We start from the raw sequence: 17898 nt of genomic DNA, 5'->3' as shown, positions 1-17898 counted from the left end.
GTCGAGAATGGTGGTAGGTTGGTAGGTAGGTAGGTAGGTAGCTTTGCAGTGGACCCTCGTGGACTAACTATGTAAGTATCAGACCGAATTTTTCGGTGTGTATGTACCTCGTAATATCCAATCTCACTCCTGTGCAGTAAGTTAAAGCCTGCTTGGGTCGGTCGTTGGAATGGATCGGCCGTCTCCACCTACCCGCCCCAACCCCCAACCAACGTCAGTGAACCCCTTAATCCCCACAGCCTCGTCTCCAGCCTCGTTCACACACAGCCTTGGAAGGTCATCGACCCAACAACTGAACTACATACCGAGGGACCGACATACATACCTCGGAGTCATTCATAGTCGTAGTCACGGAACACAAAACCACAAAAACAAGGAACAAGGCACAATCCGTGGAGAGTACTCATGTGGGAAACAGAGACAGATGGACCCAGTATCTTTGGTTAATTACCCACCAACGTCCACCACGCACTCATCCATCCATCCATCCATATTATATTACAACGACCATAACACCAAATCACGACTCGGACTCGGACTCCCGACCTGCGAGAGTGGGAGAAGGATTCAAGGCCAAAGTCATCGAAAGTCATACAAAGCCATCCATCGCCATCGCAAGGGAAGACGTCAAACGCGAGATGGATATAGCGAAATAAGAGGGCAAAACCGGCCAACCCCTTTTGACTTCCTTCCTTATATCGACATTACGTTAGGTATCTTTTTACTCGCTCAGGCACAGCCCGAATGCGAATACGGTATGGTATCGTATCTCGGTTGCTCAGGTGGGTGGCTCAGGTCCGTCAATGCCGTTGGAGTTCTGTCTTTCTCTCTGAAGCAAAAGTCTCCAGCGTGTCATCAAAGTCGCTGCGTTGTCCAGCTCGCATTTTCCAACTTCATTTCAGGCATAACGCTGACACCAAGATCTTTTGTCACGCCCATCGCCCTAGCAACAAATCATCCTCGTCCAACTATCCAGTATCAAACCCGTCCTATACGCCCTTCAAACGACATTCATGGCCAACACTGACGTTTCGCGCTCAAGAACCTTCACTACCATCAAAGACGCAACATGCACTCAATATGCAGCAGTGGCTTCGTCCTCGCTGTCAATCTGGTTTGGACTGCCTCTGAATCTAGTTCTTTTGACGGCACTCAGTTCCCCCTTGGATCCACTTGATCCAGCGAGCGGTCTCGGCCCTGAGGGCTTTCGTGTCTGACTCTGTGGCGATCTCAATGCTGCGACGGGAGACTGCATCTTGTCAGTATTGACGTCACGAGAAGTGGATATCTTAAAACGTACCTTGTCGAATGCTGGACTTCCCGCTCTTGCTGCAGCAACATGGTCGACGTAGGTCGGCTGTCTGTTTGACGAAGTGGGACTCATCGTCATCATCTTGGCTGGACGTTGCGGCACCAAAGGCTCATCGTTAGGGATCTTCGGTGGCCGAGGCGGGCCATTAGAGCTTCCAGATCGAATGCTCCTATTGTCATGCATTTGGCCTGGCTCTGCAGAGTACGGTGAGTCGGAAATGGGGCTGAGGTGTCCTCCATAGGTGATGGTCGTGTGATGGTTCGGATGCAGCCCAGAGTGAGTCTCCCACTGCGACGAGGTCTGCGAAGTCGGTGAGATCTGCTCATTATTATAGTACTGTGCTTCGGATTCCAGACGAGACTGGAAGCGCCCTGTTGGTCCTTGTCGAGGTTGTGGATGCTGAAGATTGAGGCTGTTCCTGTGAGCCTGATACTTGGGGTTGTCCGTCAACTGGCTTGGAACCAAAGGAGACGGTGGCCGGTTCTCTATATCATCATACTGATCTCGCAGGAATGAGGTATTCGACCGAATCCGGTCATCCCCCTGAGGATCATGCTCGAAGTCGTACTCTCCCAGGTTGGATCCAGACCGAGAGTGCTCTGAGTAGGGTCTGACTCGTTGCTGACTTGCGCGAAAATTGTCGGCAGATGATGAAGTAGTCTTGGACCACCGAGACACCATTTTAGGAATAAAGGAAGATGCAAAAGACTTATGCTTCCTTCCAGATGCGTCTCCCGCCGAGAGGTGCGGTGTATTTTCATGACTTAGCGACCCCGTGTTTTGGTCCTGCGTCCGAGGTGGTGTGTTCAACGGAACCGAACCACCTCTGGTTTGTCGAATTCCATCATGTCTTGGGGGCGTGTTCAACGGCGTGTGGCTGACGACTTGGGCATTCCCGGCTGTAGCACCGCCTGCATTATTCGCATAGTCGTCATATTCTTCGTCGCCTTCCATGACTGTGCTCACTCGGTTACCAGAATCTCGATGTATATTGTAGTTGCGGTAATCCGCCTGGCGAGAGGAGTTGTTGGAAAAATATCCAGAGCGATCACCAGTTGATGAGGTCCCGGCTTGACCCTCTGGCTCATATCCTGTGTCTGTCGGAGCACGAGCATTATCCGCAGAGGCCAAGCTCGTAGATCTAGGCTGTTCCCTTGCCACTGCGGTAGGCTGCGAAACCCTCAGTGCCTCAACTTCGTCCAAAAGACGCATTAGCATTGCCTCAATATTCTGCAACTCTTGCGAGTTCTTAGCACCCAGTCCTCTAAGCGCACGTTGAAAGACGTTGCGGCGTTTCATTGGCGTGTCCTCCTCCGAGGTTGCTGACATCGTCGGGCGAGAAGGAGCTGTGGGTTGTGGTCGCGGCCCCCCAATGACCTTTTGTGTCCTTTCGTGTTGCTTATCAGCAGTGTCCATGATAAGATCGTCCTGTTCTGCGATGAACTTTTTCATATCTTCAAAGGAGTTGCGCATTTCTGCAGCACTGCGAACCAGCGTCACAAGAATTTCTGTGTCTCTTGCGTTTCTTTGGGCGTCGCGCATCGTGAGATGATCCATGAGAGCCACAATATCTTTGGACTGGATATTATCGCGTCCACGGCCTGTTGCACTGTCATACATGGGTGACATGCCATGCGAAAGTCCACTGGCATACTGGTCTCGCTGGGTGGTGAAGGGATCATCTGCAATAGGAACATTGTCAACTGGTGCTTCCGGTGTAAAGCTGTCTCGCACTCCTCGACCTTGAGAATATAAACCTGGGGATGGTACGTTTGCTCCGGTCTCGTAACCTTCATCCTTAGCCCCGATAGGTGTCGACAAAGGTTGAGGCTGTATATAGAGGTCACGTTTTGGCTCCAGGTCATGGTCACGGTTAATGGACAAGGCTTCGGGGATAAGATCTGTGCCGGCTGAACCAATGTCGCGACTCACGGGCGGGAGCACCAGGTTAGCCCGAGAGTGTGGAGGTGTTGGATCATAAGGCCAGTGCTCCGTGTTGCCCTGCGCCAGACCGCCTATCGGACCTCGGATGATGGACGGATTGGTGGTGATGTCTGATTCAGGTGAACGTTCCACAGGACCACTGGGAACATTGCTGGTAGCCAGAGGCGCTGGTTGCGCTGATTTGGTCGAAGCCTGTTCGTAATGTTCAAGTAATTGAGCGGGACTTTGTGGAGGAGACGACATCATAGTCGCTGGACCCGGGGCGAAGTCGTGTGTGCTCCCGCTATGGTTTGAAAGTTGCCGTTTAAGCGGGCTGCCACTGTGAGTCGAGACGTAATCATGGTGAGATAGCTGAGGGCTCATCACGCGGCGAGCACTGAGGGAGTCTGCTTGACTGTGGCGGGGTGAATATGTATGCTCGGCGGAGAGAAGTGAAGGTTCAACTAGGGAGGCGACTGCAGACTCGATACCTGACGGTTCTTCCACATATTGCGCGGTTGATCCAATGTCTTGAGCGACGACCTCTTGGCCCGCTGTGACTTTGTCGATGTAAGGCGAGTCATGGTATCCGTCGTCTTCGAGAGCATGTTCGCCGAATGTGTCTTCATTCACTCGGCGCGGAGTGCTCTCACGAGACTTTACATGTTGAGCCATGACTTCACTCCGGCTCTCCAAGCTCATTCCATGGGGCCGCCTTGAGCGGGCCAGGTCAGTGCTAGGCGCGGATGATAGAGAGGAAACGGAGACTTGGTCGTCGGCGCGCATATGTTTGCCCGGCGAGTGCAAAGAGTCCGAGCTGCGTGGCTGCATCATGGAGTTGCGATTGGGTTCTGTTGTTGCATAGCTGGCCACGCTCTGTATTGGACTGAGACCCCGCCTAATGGGATGTTGTTGGTGAAGATTTCTCTCATATTGACGAGCCCTTTCTGGATCTGTCAGAGCTGCAAATCCGTGCGTAGCAAAATCCAGCTCGTCTGCCTCCGATGACTTGTCAAAAGTGCCCTCGTCGAAGACTTCTTTCTTTGACAAGTCATGGGTTGACAAGTCGTGCTCCGAGAAGTTACCGTGGTGGGTACCCAATCCTCTCTTCAGATCGACAGCGTTAGAGGTGGGTGTTGCTTGGGATGCTGGCGAGGAGAGTTCGAAAGGAGATCCACGTATCACTTCGCGCACTTCGCGACGAGTTGGTGTCTCCGCCCGTCCGTCATTTGAGGACTTCAGGGAGCTTCGAGTGAGATCGGTACCAATCTCGCTAACAAATGGCATCGGCGGTACTTGATGTTTCTGAAAGACATCGTCCTTCTCTGTATAACTTGCGCTGCGACTGCTGCGGCTTTTGCTCCTCCGCCTTCGACGGTGCTCTGAATACTCCAAACTCGATCCCGAATCGTGCGATTTTAGGGCTGCGGCTGTCAGGGCTGCAGCTCCGACAGCCCCAGCTGCGGCGTCACGGGCATGCCGACTTTTTGAGTGCCTACGTGACTTCTTCTCATCACCCAAGCTGTCGACCGACTCGGACGGCGCGTAGCTGTGCTCCGAGGGTGAATCGTAGTCGACGGTCTTATGACGTCTGTGACGGCGGGACGAATCTGAAGGCAGACCGGATTCAGACTCTCGACTAACTCGGCGCTTGGATTTGCTTCCCGATGATCTGCGACGATCCTCTCGCGACACAGTACTGGAGGACACATCCGAGGGATTGCTGTACTTATCGTGCCGCGATCGGTGGGAATGCTTCTGGTCCCGGCGCAGCTCGTTGAGCTCGGGCAATATAAGCCTTCGGATGGCATCCTCAACCGTTTGAAGCAGTTTCGGATTATTCGTGACCGAGACATTTGACGTCCCTGAGCGGGCTGATCGTTGATCTGTCGTCCGGGGATCTCCAGACAATTGAGAGCCACTGACAACACTGGAGCCAGTAATGCTATGCATGGAATCATCGTCTACATTCTTTGTGACCCGAATTCGCGGCTCGGTGCGTAGAGATTCTGCTTCTCTGCTAACGCTGCTCCGACTTCCACTATGGCTACTGTGTTGGCGCTTTCCACTGCTTGACACTCGTGGTTTATTGCTCAACTTCTCGATGACTTTTTGCGTGATGCGTTCATTGCTCAAATTGCGTTCGGTGGAGATGACAGGTGGTTTCAACGAGGCTCCTTGAGAGGACATGCCTCGTGTTATACTGACACTGTTGCTGGACAGCGACATGTTGAGAGGCGGATTGGCACCTAGTGAACTCTCCGCTGGCATGGACGAAATGTCGGATTCTGGGATGATGGACCTGGTCTCTGGAGGGGGACTCAAGACGGACCTGTCACTATCTTCGTCCTGTAGAACTTCGACTTCGATGGGGACCGTAGGCCTGAAGTCGTCGGCTGTATCCAAGGAGCTGATGCTGCCTTCAATGACGTTGGGCGCAAGAGTCTCGTTTCCTCCAAGGGAAATGCGGTGGCTGAAAGAAGGCCTCCTCGCCGTCGGCGACTCGGTGACCAGGATGTGACGCTCGCCCTTGTCTCTGTTCTTCCGGGTATGTGATGGTGTATAGCGAACTCGTAGGCTAGGACGCCTCTGTCCAGAATCGGAAGTTTTTCCTCCTTCAAATAACTCAATGAGTAGCGAAGTTTGAGACTGTTGACCGGACTTTGCTAGTTTTCCAATCGTGCGCTTGGGTGCTGGGGTAATGGTAATCGGGCTTCCGTCGTCAGGTATCGTCTCGGAGGTCTTCTCACTCCGTCGAGAGAGATCGGTCCCAAGATCCGTACCAAGACCAGTTTCGTCGGCGGACTCTAACAACGAGTCTGTGGGCGCAGGCAGAATTGGGCGTCGACTCGAAAAGCCCATCCTGATGCGGCTTCAAGTTTGCTGGGTCATGGAGCACATACGCAGGGGTTGATGCGCATGTGCCCTTCGGTGTCCTTGTTATGATCTTGTAAATAACCTTGGAGCGGTCATGGTTGGTGGATGAGCTTCGTAGTGAAGTTTTTTATTGGCGTCGTTTAAAATTGAGGATTTCGAAGTTATTCTGCCGGCTCTTGTTGGGGCCAGCGTCGATGGCGGCGAATGCGATCTTCGTCGAACCGCCAAACGATCACCGGAGAGCGAAGGCACGGAACAAAGGATAGTGGTGTAGTTGATTGTTGGTCGCAGGCGAATAATTGTGAGGCTGGGTAAAGGTCGTGGTGCGGAGACCGCAGGTAACGGTGGTGACACGACAGATTCTCAACGGGAAGTTTTCAGGTTTCCATCAATTTGAGACAGAACGAGGTTGGCAACGCTCAAAAGTATCATCGCTGTTTGGCAAAACAACAATCGCTAGAATGGCAAAGCACAACGAGGAAAGGTGGAAGCAGAGGCGGTGGGTTTGGGCTGAAAGCTGCCAGAGAGCGATGCTGCGCAGCGCAGCACTACGTACTTAGTTGCAGGTGAGATGGATCGGGGGACGCGGAGGGTACCTAGGCGTGCTAGGTCGCCAAGTGCTTAGAGAGTCTGGCTACAGCGAGCCTATTAGGCCCCAATCAGTCTCCGGACCTTTTTTTCCCGGGTGTGTGTCGCTAAAGAAAACAGTGTTCAACAGGCCCGTCCCCGACCAGTCAGGATTGAAAGCACACGCCACCAAGGTTCCTGCCACCGTTATTGGTTCACCGCCCAAGGCATGGACCTTTCCTTCACGCTCACTTCCGCTGCTCCACCACTATCCGCCTAGCCATCCTGATAAAAATTCCCCGGGAACGAACACCTGGGTCTCGTTGACTGGTCCAAGACTCCGTATTCTGTGCCCACCGGAGTATCAAAAGGGAGATGGGCCAACCCAGAAGGTCTGCCCCCTGCTTTTCAGTTATGCTTATTGCTGCAGCCATGGTTGCTCACAAGGGGGCCATTTAGGGTCGAACGTCATGCATCCAGACAGAGAACAGGCCACTGAAGCACACTCACACAGATCTACAAAGACCTTGCGCCAGGAATAATATCAGGTTTCTCCCTCCGCGAACCGCACAGCTAGCGCAGGTAATAGCCTTCCATCGACAGCGGTTTCTCGCTCACTCACCTGTCCATTGGCCAATGCCCTATGCATGCATAGCTGCAAAGTCACCTGTTGATGCCGCCACCCATTCCTCTCTCCTCTCTGCTGGGTTGTTGACCGCCTGGAAATGTGGCCGGAAATGGAAGAGCATGAAGGCAAACCAAGAACTCTGAACAGAAGGACCAGAAAAAGAAAGCGAATGGATATCCGAGGAAGCGGTTGGCCTTTACCGCCGTTGGCTCCACCAAACGCCCACGGCTTGATTCTCATGATGTTAGAGGCTCCTAGGATAACAATCTTTTCGGTTGTACGGGCGACCACTTGTGACAAACAGTTTCAGGCTTGCAGCACCCTCATGCCACCTTTCCATTCGTCACTTTCCAGGTCACAGTCGAGCGACACTCTTTGGACTTGCCAACACATCGGCCACCATCCTGCCAATGGATTGCGCTGTTCCACCCCATCATTCATGCACGTTATGCTCGTGAGTACGAGTGACCTGAATGTGTTGCGCTACGGATGCTGGCGACTGTGTTACCTTGTTTCAAACAGGGCAACATTGTACCGAGTAGGCTGGTGGGCTTTGCCACGTGCCCTGTTTGCTCTTCTGAGTCCTTGCGCTGAAGCTTCTCACTCACACACAATGCGGGCTTCCAGGTGTGACAGAGGGCATCGCAGGAGCGATGGGGACATCGTTTCGGTTAGGCGATATGCGACTCTGAATAAAATAGACGTTGTGTCACGCTGGAATACTACCGGAATTTTCTACTCGTCTTCACAGACAGCTGTTCATGCCCGACATCACAAAATCCGTTCGATACGCTTGGACCACCCAATGCACTGTGCATACCAGCTTTGCGGAGCTACGAGCGTAGCGGATTGTAGGTGCCTCAGTATTCGTTCCCACAAGCACCTCCCACCAATGGGATCACAACTCTCGCGATCTATGTCTGTGCGTTTTCCGCAAACCCATTCTCTAGGATGTCTATAAGTTCATCAAGGCGTCTGATGCTGAGACCCGTATACTCGTGCTTAACTAATTCCTGGTTCTCATCTTGAGCCAATAACACCGTGGCCGCGCCAGCTCTCCAACCTGCTGCCATGTCGTCTATGCTATCACCGACCATGATCAAGCCGGAACCCAGATATCTCCTAGCCAGTTCCAGGGGATCAAACCCATCAGCTGCCTCGACTGATGCTTGGACTTGGCCAACCTCAATTTCTCTATCCAGACCCCAGGCCTGAGCAATCATCCACAACCCTTCCGGGCTCGGCTTCGGTTCCACGCCCTCGGACTCCCTGGTGATGATGGGCTCAAACACATGCTCAGGTAGGTGATTGCTCAGCAGATGATGCACCGGGGCCGGGAAATTCCTCGTGCAGAGTGCCTTTCTCACGCCTCGCTTGGTGAGGTAGTCCATGAGTGCCTGCAGGCCGGGCTGCGGACGTTGTGAGGACATGGCGTTGCGCTCGATGGCTTGGACCTTGGCGACCGCGCGAGCTTGGGGCGATAAAGGGGGCGGATCGGGAATCTTGTCGCTGTAGGGAGACAGCATGTCTTCAGCAGGAAGCTGAAAGGGGTTGATCGTCGAGTGAGGATGCGGTCTTGTCGACTCTGAATCTGCTCCACCGTCACTGCTGGCGACCGGGACGTCGGGCTCATTGGAGAGCGTGCGAATGTGATCGAGAATGTCGACGGACCTGGGTATTCCCAGCGCCTCTCGCATCTCACGGAACATGTAATTCTGAGGAAGACTGGTGGTGTAGAATTCTCGGTCAGGACTCACGTTCGCAAAGCACAAAGTGCAATTGTACAGACACGAGTAAATCCAACGAATGAGTCACTCGAGTGGGTGGGTTAGATACGCACCACAACGTCCCGTCCATGTCAAAAATGATGCCCTGCAGCTTTGGCAGGTCGTGCCCCGTCTCGGCGTGAGGATTGAGCGGCGCAAACCGCTTTGGTTCTCGCCGCCGGGCTGTCGCCTGTGCGCTGGTCGAGGCTGGGGCGGAGCCTGATGGAGCTGTTGATGCTGACATTTTCCCTGGAGTACGCGGTATCCTTGATCGCGGAGCGGGGATCAGTGGTAAGGGACGATACCGAGCAGAATAGGGTCTAGATGCAGCAGTCGAGGTTGAGGTTGAGGAAGAGAATTGCCGCTGGACAAGGTGATCGGTGCGACAGCGAAGATGGAGGAGACGACAAGCTGATCCACGGGACCCTATCGATGGCGCCAAACATGTGAGGAATTTCGAGGAAGGCGTCGCACTCATAATAATGGCATGTGATGAAGTTGCAGGGAAACCACCTTTTTTTTTTGGCGAGAATCAACCCATATAGCAACAGTGATGAATGAATGACGAACGATGTCGGCGACGGGAAAATCCGTCTCCACGGACCAAGCAACCACGCCTGCAACAGCCTTGCCACGACTCCCTCAGGTTCAGTCTCGTGATCTCGACGCGCACTTCTGTTCCATCGTTGGAGGAGCCCATCATCGTCTCATTCGCCCAGTCGTGAATGACTTTGACTATGTATATCCCGGATCTATTGTACGAGCCACGCATCCTCGATTGACTGGGGAGCAACATCTGAACAGAAGAGGTCAAAGTAAACGCCCCTTATAAATATGTATCGGTGATTCCAAGTAGCAGCCTTTATATGAAACAAAACATTTTTATGGGTTGTCGTGATGAACCTTTAGACACTCGAGCACGTTTTCTCTTTGCATATCGTCTCTGCACCGACTCCAAGAAGGCCCCCTTTAGCCATGCCAATAACTCAACAAACGAAGCAATGCTGTGCCGTGCCCTTGCCGTGGGGGTATAAGATGCTAGCAATACAAAGCTCCAACCCATTCGCCAGCGTTGCATTCAACAAACACATCTCGGGGCAAAGCCAGAGGTAGAGCCTGTGCCATCATTCATGCATCAAAATCACCGACGTGCTGCTCTCGCCTCTTCGTCGAATGCTTCTTGAGCTTCTCTCTCAGCTCGCTCCTCTTCATCCTCAACAGGCGCCGTAAGGAATTCGTGCTGCAATGCCTCCCTTGCCGTCATTCGTTTCCCAGCGTCAAGTTCGAGAAGTCCGTGCAGAAATGCCACTGCTTGAGCTTCTCCCGGCCGAAGGCTGTCCTGCTCTTTCTCACGGCAACTGGCCCAGATAATGATCTTTTCGAAAGAGAAGCCACGTTCGCCAATGGTCTCGATGTTGGTTTCCAAGACCTGGCCATGCATTGCTGCAACAGCTTGCATCTTCTTCCGGCCGAATATAGAAGCCATCTCAATCATGGCATCGACGTCATCAGCGCTATTGAAGAAGGGAAATCGTCGTGCCAGAAGGGTGAGGAGGATCACTCCAGCTGACCAGATATCGATTTTGGTGGTTTGGGAGGTGCATTTCAACAAAACTTCGGGTGCTCGAAAACCCCGGGTCCCTGCTCTGTTTGCTCTCCGAGATGGTCGGCTGTCATTCTTGGGGAAGCCGGTCGACATCTTTTCAGGCGAGGACTGCATAACCTGCACCGCATATGAATTGATAAATTTTTCTCTTCTTCTCTCCCTGGACTCAGTACAGAGACATGGTTGCCAGTCGGTCCCTTGCCTCTCAGCCAGCCCAAAGTCGACTAGAACACCCTGCCGCCTCGAGTGGTCGTAGAGGAAATTGGTGGGCTTGATGTCGCGATGTAGGATCCCCGCTTTGTGCACATGGGCCAGACCGTTGAAGAGACAACGAAAGTAATGCCGCATGTCATTGATAAGGAACTCGCGATAGTACAGGCGAAAATCGAGGTGCCTAAAGTATGGAAGTACCGCAACGACCTGGTCGAGGTGGCGGAAAGCTGTCAACAGTGGACAAATGTATGGGGAGTGGCGTAGTTCGTATAAAAGCTCGAGCTCATTCATGATCCGGTGAGGTGAAGATGTCACATAGATCTTCTTCAACGCGACAATCAGACCCTTCTTTCGTGATCCGTTGACCGTGCTTGATGCAACGCTTGTTTTCCGCCTCTTTGAAGGGGGCATCTCGGAATAGGATTCGTTTGTAGGGTCTTCGTTTTCCTGGTCCAACTCGTCCGGCTGAGGCAGTGCTTCGGCCTTGTAGACGGTAGAGAACGTGCCTGCGATGTAGAGGTCAGTGGACGCACGGGCCAGTGTGGCTGAAGGAGATGTCAGTACCTTCGCCAATGCGGTTGATAAGTCGGTACTTCTGGGAGATGCCTTTGAAGCTTTCCTCGAGTCGGCGCATGTCATCGACTACACTCTCGTCGACATCGTCCTCATCGCTCTCTGAATCTGACACGGATTCCGCGACAGAGTCCTCTTCTTCTGCCTCGAACTGAGCCATATTGTCCACGTCTCCTTCACCACCACGAAGGTGTTCTGGTGCATCCTCGTGGATGGCAATTGACGTGTGGCCCATGTTAGGTTGCTCGGGACTCTCTCTCACTTCTTTCCCTGGGATCCCTGCTGCGGGCCGCCGTGCCTTCTCCCGATGACGCGTGGACTCAGACTCGCGTTCAGCTTCCTTCTCAGGCGTGTCTCCCAACCCGGAATCGCTTAACAAGACATGGTAACGCGACAGGAATGCCTTGGGCACCTTTGTAGACTGTAGAATGGTCTGTTTTGCCTGTAGGCTTTTAAGAACGCCTCTGGCAGTCTTCGCTAATTTCATGGTGCTTGTGTTTGTATGTGGGGCATATCCGCCAGCACTGATTAGGAAATTCGTCAATAAATCTTATCGCGAAGCCAACAAACGGTCGGATGGTCGCAAACCTGGTCGCATTCAGTCTTTGGTTCAGACTTTGTTGTTATTGACGCTGACGGAGTAGCAGCCTGATCATTGCAAAGTTTGTGGCCACCGCTGTAATGCTTCTGTGAATGTCCCACAACGTTGACCACGACCCGCCAACGTCAACAAAACACATGCGCTCGAGTTAACAAGGTCTTCACATCTCAACCATTGATCGCAGCACCCATGGAGGACCAAGTCGATTTCGATATCAATGAGTCTTTGAAGCTTTACCTCAGCGATGTGACGACCATCGCCACGCCTGAAGCGAGTTCAGAATTGATCGACTGCGAAAATGATCCCGAGAGTCTTTCACCAGGGCTGGTGGACAATGTGTTGGATTCGGTGATAGATCTGATCACGGAAAACCCAGAAGGGCTTCTCAGAAGCTCGACATTCGATACCTTACAGTTTCTGTTAAAGTGAGCATCCTACTTCCCCTTCTCATCACCGAGTATCTGCGCTTTTGGCTGAACTATTTCGCATATGCAGGCACTCATCCGTCCTATCCACGCAAACCCTGGGCAAGATTCTCAATTTGATTGTTTCCGGACTATCGACCACCGCGGACGTCGCAAACCACGACATCGAAAATGACGAACAAGAAACACTGCCGCAGCACAAACGTCTGCTGGAAATGTACGCATTCCTTCTTCAGTGGTCCATATCCGCGGTCGAAGCAAAAGCACAGGAGAAGTCCAGCGCGGCGCCAGCAAGAAGAGGTGGGAAGGGGGCAAAATCAAAGTCGGCTACCAAAGACAACGCCTGGGATTCGTCCAGCCAGATCCAGAGTGCAATGGATGTTATGTGTCGAGTGATGAAGCTCAAGCTGAATCGTATCTTCCAGACAACCTCTGATCGCGACACATTCATCAATCTGTTTACGAGATCCGTTTACATGATAATGGAAAGCGAAGCCAGAGTCAAGATTACAGCTGTCCGCATGTTTTGCTTCAAAGTGCTCTGCGTTGCAGTGAAGCATCATGGTCATGCTCTTGGGGCACAGACTTCGATTGTCCAGAATCTCACATACTTTGAACATTTATCAGAGCCCATGGCAGAGTTTCTCCACATCCTCTCGGAACAGTACGACTACCCTCAGCTATCTGCCGAGATTCTCAGAGAGTTGGCGGCAAAGGAGTTCAGCCAGAACGACAACAAAGGTCCCAAGTCGGTTTCAGCCTTTATCATCAAACTTTCAGAGCTCGAGCCTAGGCTCGTCATCAAGGAAATGGGCTTGCTTGCGAAATTCCTTGACAGTGAGGCACACACCTTACGATGTGCGGTGATCGAGGTCTGCGGGAATCTGCTCGCAGATCTCAGCAGACAGGAGGAGAAAAGTGAAACCACCAAAATACAAATCAATGCATTTTTCGACACCTTGGAACAGCGATTTCTCGACACAGCACCTTTCTGCAGAGTGCGAGCAATGCAAGTCCTCACCAAGATATGTGATCTGGAGCAGAAGTTTCCTAAGAGGAGACAGAATGCCGCCGAACTTGCCATGCAGAGCCTCCAAGACAAAAGCAGTAACGTACGGCGAAACGCCATCAAACTTCTGAGGAAGCTGGTTTCTTCGCACCCGTTCAGCCTGATGCACGGTGGACAACTTTCGCAAAAGGAGTGGATAGAAAGACTCGAGGCAGTAGAATCACAATTGGACGCGTTGAAGCCGCCACCGGACTCACCAGGAGTGGCACGGACAGCAGCGGGTGAAGAGCAGGTGGACCAAGAACTTCTCGATGATGCAACCCAGGCGGTGGAAGAGCCAAAGGAGTTGACTGAGGAGGAGCAGATTGCCGCGGTCAAGAAGGCACAGGAAGACGCTGCGACGTCTGAATTGGTTGGCAAACTCCAACTGACCCGAAAATATTATCTCGAGGCGCTCAAATTCATCGAGACCATTCACGACGCTTCGGAAATCGCGGTTCAGTTGTTGTCGTCGCCCAACAAGACCGAAGTCATCGATGTGATGGACTTCTTTGTGACGATTGATGCGTTCAAGGTCGAGACAGCACGCAAGGGTATCCGTCGAATGATGCGGCTGATCTGGACCAAGGGGAACAGCGATGAGGGCAAAGGAGTCCAGAACCATCTGATCGACAACTACAAGAGTCTCTTCTTTGACGCCCCTGACATGTTCAGCGCCAACGACGCCGCCAATTTCGTCGCTCGAAATATGATCAGCTTGACATTCGGGGCAACACCTGCAGAATTGACCTCGCTAGAACAGCTGCTGAGCACTATGTTCAAGGCTGGCCACATTTCGGAGTTAGTGATTGCCAAATTGTGGCAGGTGTACGGTGTCAACAAGGAAATCTCCAAGGCACAGAGGAGAGGTGCCATCATCGTCCTCGGCATGATTGCTCTGGCGAGCCCGGAGGTTGTGGTGAAGGAACTTGACACGATGTTGCGAGTCGGCCTTGGACAGCTGGGCCGGACTGATTTTGTGCTCGCCAAATTCACTTGCGTTGCCCTTCGACGCATGATACCCACCACAAAGAAGGTGCAAGAGAAGACCGCCTCTACGGGTCTTTCGAAGATGTCCAACAACCATGAAGTTCTTCGTATGCTCGCATCAATTCTCCTGACCACGTCGGCAAGCAAAGACTGGTATGGGATGGCGGAACAGGCCATTAGCGCCATTTACGTTCTTTCGGATCATCCAGATGTCCTATGTTCCGAAGTGCTGAGACAGAAGACTCGGCTTGTCTTTCAGCAGACGAAAGACTTGCCGTCGTTATCGAGGTCGTCTTCTCCAGAGCCCGATGCAATGGACATTGACGGAGAAGAGCCAGTCACCAACCCAGAGACCGAACCACACGAGCCTGAACCGACAGAGACTAAGCAGGAGAAGCCATCTATTGCATTGTCACAGCTGTTGTTCGCCGTCGGCCACATTGCCATCAAACAAATCGTACATCTCGAGTTATGTGAACTCGACTTTAAGCGACGGAAACAGGACCAAGAGAAAAACAAGCAAGAGGCCAACTCTCCCCCCTACAAGTCATCAGGCCCTACCCCACGTCAGCGGAAGAGGACTGCGGCAGAAGAGGTCCTGGCGGAGAAGCAGAAAGAGGAAGAAAGGGACGAACTCGATCTGATTGGGGGCACGACCGAAGATGATTTCACCGAAGCCATTGCGCACATAAGGGAACGGGAGCTGCTGTATGGTCCACATTCGCTGCTTGCGAACTTTGGGCCACTGGTGACAGAAATCTGCGCGAACAATACCGCGTACAAGGATCGAAATCTCCAAGCTCAGGCGACGCTGTGTCTGGCCAAGCTCATGTGTGTGAGCAGTGAGTACTGCGAGAAGAACTTGCCTCTCCTGATTACCATTCTGGAACGATCCAACGATCCTATCGTCCGCTCCAACGCGGTGATTGCGCTGGGCGACATGGCGGTGTGCTTCAACCATCTCATTGATGAGAACACCGACTTCCTCTACCGACGGCTGAACGACGCCGACGAAAGTGTGAAGCGAACGTGTCTGATGACATTGACCTTCCTCATCTTGGCAGGGCAGGTCAAGGTGAAAGGTCAACTGGGAGAAATGGCCAAGTGTCTGGAAGATGGGGACAAGAAGATTGCAGATCTGGCGCGCATGTTCTTTACGGAACTGGCCACCAAGGACAATGCCGTCTACAATCAATTTGTCGACATGTTCAGTGTGCTCACTCAAGAGGGGCCGTTGGAGGGCGGAGTTATGGAAGAGGAAGCAGTCAAGAGGATTTTGAAATTCTTGTGTGGATTCATTGAGAAGGTATGTCTTTTGTTATATTGTGCCTGCGCCCCCAGCTTTCAAATGACTCAGTCCGTCTCAACTAACACGATGTGCCAAATAGGACAAACACGCGAAAAACCTGGCAGAGAAACTCGCAGCGCGCCTGAACAGATGCGCGAATAAACGACAATGGGACGACACAGCCTACGCGCTGTCGTTGCTGCAGCACAAGAACGAGGACATTACGAGGAGGATCCAAGAGGGATATAGAGTGGTGGAGACCGAGGCGTGAACTGTCACCATGCAGTCTGTGTAAGTGAGACTGCCTAGTCAGAAACTTCTGGGGAGAAGTTGGACGGTATGTGTGTGACTAGGACACACGATGAAGACTGTAATGAAGTGGATGAGGTTATGATATCTAGTACAATGGCATTCATTCTATGCTTGTTGGGCTCTGGTTTCGAGTTCTTCAGCCATTCTGCCTAGGTCGTTCTAGCCATCTAGCCTTCCAGCCAGGGTGGGTGTCCAGCGCAGCCCTCGCAGATTAGATTTTGTATACAAGACTGGAGACTCCATACACCCTGTTCTATTCTCACTTTACTACATGAATGGATACGCATCGATGGATGACGAATGAATATATACGGTGTATCCCCGCCGAGCACCCTGGAGATAGTTAGATGGGACGAGGGACACGGGACAGTTTACCCGTGTGTCAGTACTGTATTTAAGTAGGTGAAGGGAGGTAATTCTTGCAAGTGATGATGGATGCCCTGGGCCACATTTGTCTCATGTCTCATGTCTCATGCGCCGTGGGCTAAAATGGAACAAGAGAAGGAGGGAGAAGAGGAAGAGAGGGTAAAAGTAAAGAAAAAACTTCATGATGATTTCGAGCACGGGCTTTTTTTTTCCCCTCCTCGTCGTCCTCGTAAAAATGGTCGTCGTATATATTCCCGTAAATCATAATATCCCAGGGCCAAAAAACCCCCTTAGTCCCAGCTTGACTCATCGCATCTCAATTTCAAGTCAACCCCAACACACTCTTGTCATGTCATTGGAAAGTGTGAAATCATCGGTGCCGGGTTGGATATGTGATATGCACAGGCATCCACCAGCCCCCATTCTGTCTCTGGCACTCGCTTCCAGCCATGAATTGGGAGAGTCGGGTAAAATCCCTCATCCAATAAACCCCTTGGGGGTCCACCGGCCCAGCTCGGTCCGTTGAGATTCGAGGTCAAAATGATCGGGTCTTTTGGTCGACTGGTGAATTGCTCGATTGTCAACCTTGAGAAAAAACGCCGTTTAAAAAGTTGCAAAACGTAATGTCGTTCCCCCGATAGTTCTGGGGTGCGCTATAACAAACAAAAAGTATGTATACGCTCAATCGAAAAAGAAAAATCCCCCACAAAGGAGCAGAAGTCTTCCCCTTTGTAAGCTAAATGCAAGTTGAGCTTCAAGTTCGTCCCCATTCTAGGGCGTGATGGCTGGCGAGCCCGAATTCTTGGACTCGGAATCACTGGCCAGATCGTGCATGAAGCGCTCGTCGGGCCGGACCATGTTGGAGCCAGACCTCAGCCTGGCGGCCTCACGCTTGGCCAGCACCTCGTTCCAGGCGGCCGGGTCGAGGGCGTGTTGCGACTCCTCGCCCAGAGCGGCGGCAGTGCCCATGGCCGTCGCGCTGTGGATGGCGGCACCAACAGCGCCTCCATCAGCGGCGATATGCTCGGCATCCAGCTCCGGGATGGGCGACTCTACTAGACTGTGGCGGGCCTCGCGCTTAGCGGTGCGAATCTCGTGCTGAGTCGAGAACTCGGCGTGATGCTTGGCGAATAGCGGGACGTGCTTGTCGAGGAAATTGGTCGCGGCGGCCAGGGGGTGTGGCGTAGCGATATGGATGTGGTGATGATGGGCCTGTGAGTGCCAGGAAGCGTTGGTCGGGTTTTGGGTTGGCGAGGGCGTCGGCGCAATAATGTACGCGGGACTCGGGTGTACAAAGGCCGACGGGAGAGGCGGCATCGCGATCTTCATGTTAGATTTTGTGGAGGAGCGGGTGGTGGTGGGTGAGAGGGACTCGTCTGATGTTGAAGGAGAGGACATGATGG

The 17898-nt window shown here is 52.6% G+C and overlaps 5 protein-coding genes across 5 annotated transcripts; 1 reads left to right on the top strand and 4 right to left on the bottom strand.

The window, feature by feature from the left end:
- Positions 1-1075: 1075 nt before the first annotated feature.
- On the bottom strand, positions 1076-6097 carry Z517_11764 (uncharacterized protein; the record flags this gene model as incomplete). The annotated part of the gene is made up of 2 exons (XM_013423347.1): positions 1076-1249; positions 1301-6097. 2 exons carry the CDS (start codon positions 6095-6097, stop codon positions 1076-1078), a joined length of 4971 nt encoding a protein of 1656 aa, XP_013278801.1.
- A 2124-nt stretch (positions 6098-8221) lies between these two features.
- On the bottom strand, positions 8222-9317 carry Z517_11763 (uncharacterized protein; the record flags this gene model as incomplete). The annotated part of the gene is made up of 2 exons (XM_013423346.1): positions 8222-9032; positions 9148-9317. The coding sequence occupies 2 exons, from the start codon at positions 9315-9317 to the stop codon at positions 8222-8224; spliced, it is 981 nt and encodes a 326-aa protein (XP_013278800.1).
- Positions 9318-10214: 897 nt separating this feature from the next.
- On the bottom strand, positions 10215-11952 carry Z517_11762 (uncharacterized protein; the record flags this gene model as incomplete). Its single annotated transcript, XM_013423345.1, has 2 exons — positions 10215-11398; positions 11457-11952. 2 exons carry the CDS (start codon positions 11950-11952, stop codon positions 10215-10217), a joined length of 1680 nt encoding a protein of 559 aa, XP_013278799.1.
- Positions 11953-12255: 303 nt separating this feature from the next.
- Positions 12256-16088, top strand: Z517_11761 (uncharacterized protein; the record flags this gene model as incomplete). Its single annotated transcript, XM_013423344.1, has 3 exons — positions 12256-12491; positions 12562-15835; positions 15918-16088. The coding sequence occupies 3 exons, from the start codon at positions 12256-12258 to the stop codon at positions 16086-16088; spliced, it is 3681 nt and encodes a 1226-aa protein (XP_013278798.1).
- Positions 16089-17266: 1178 nt separating this feature from the next.
- Positions 17267-17893, bottom strand: Z517_11760 (uncharacterized protein; the record flags this gene model as incomplete). Its single annotated transcript, XM_013423343.1, has 1 exon — positions 17267-17893. The coding sequence occupies one exon, from the start codon at positions 17891-17893 to the stop codon at positions 17267-17269; it is 627 nt and encodes a 208-aa protein (XP_013278797.1).
- Positions 17894-17898: the final 5 nt, after the last annotated feature.

The sequence above is a fragment of the Fonsecaea pedrosoi genome (genome assembly GCF_000835455.1).
Source record: "Fonsecaea pedrosoi CBS 271.37 unplaced genomic scaffold supercont1.8, whole genome shotgun sequence".
NCBI classification, from domain to species: domain Eukaryota; kingdom Fungi; phylum Ascomycota; class Eurotiomycetes; order Chaetothyriales; family Herpotrichiellaceae; genus Fonsecaea; species Fonsecaea pedrosoi.
The sequence above is the reverse complement of the archived record's forward strand: the minus strand, read 5'-3'. Positions and strand labels throughout refer to the sequence as shown.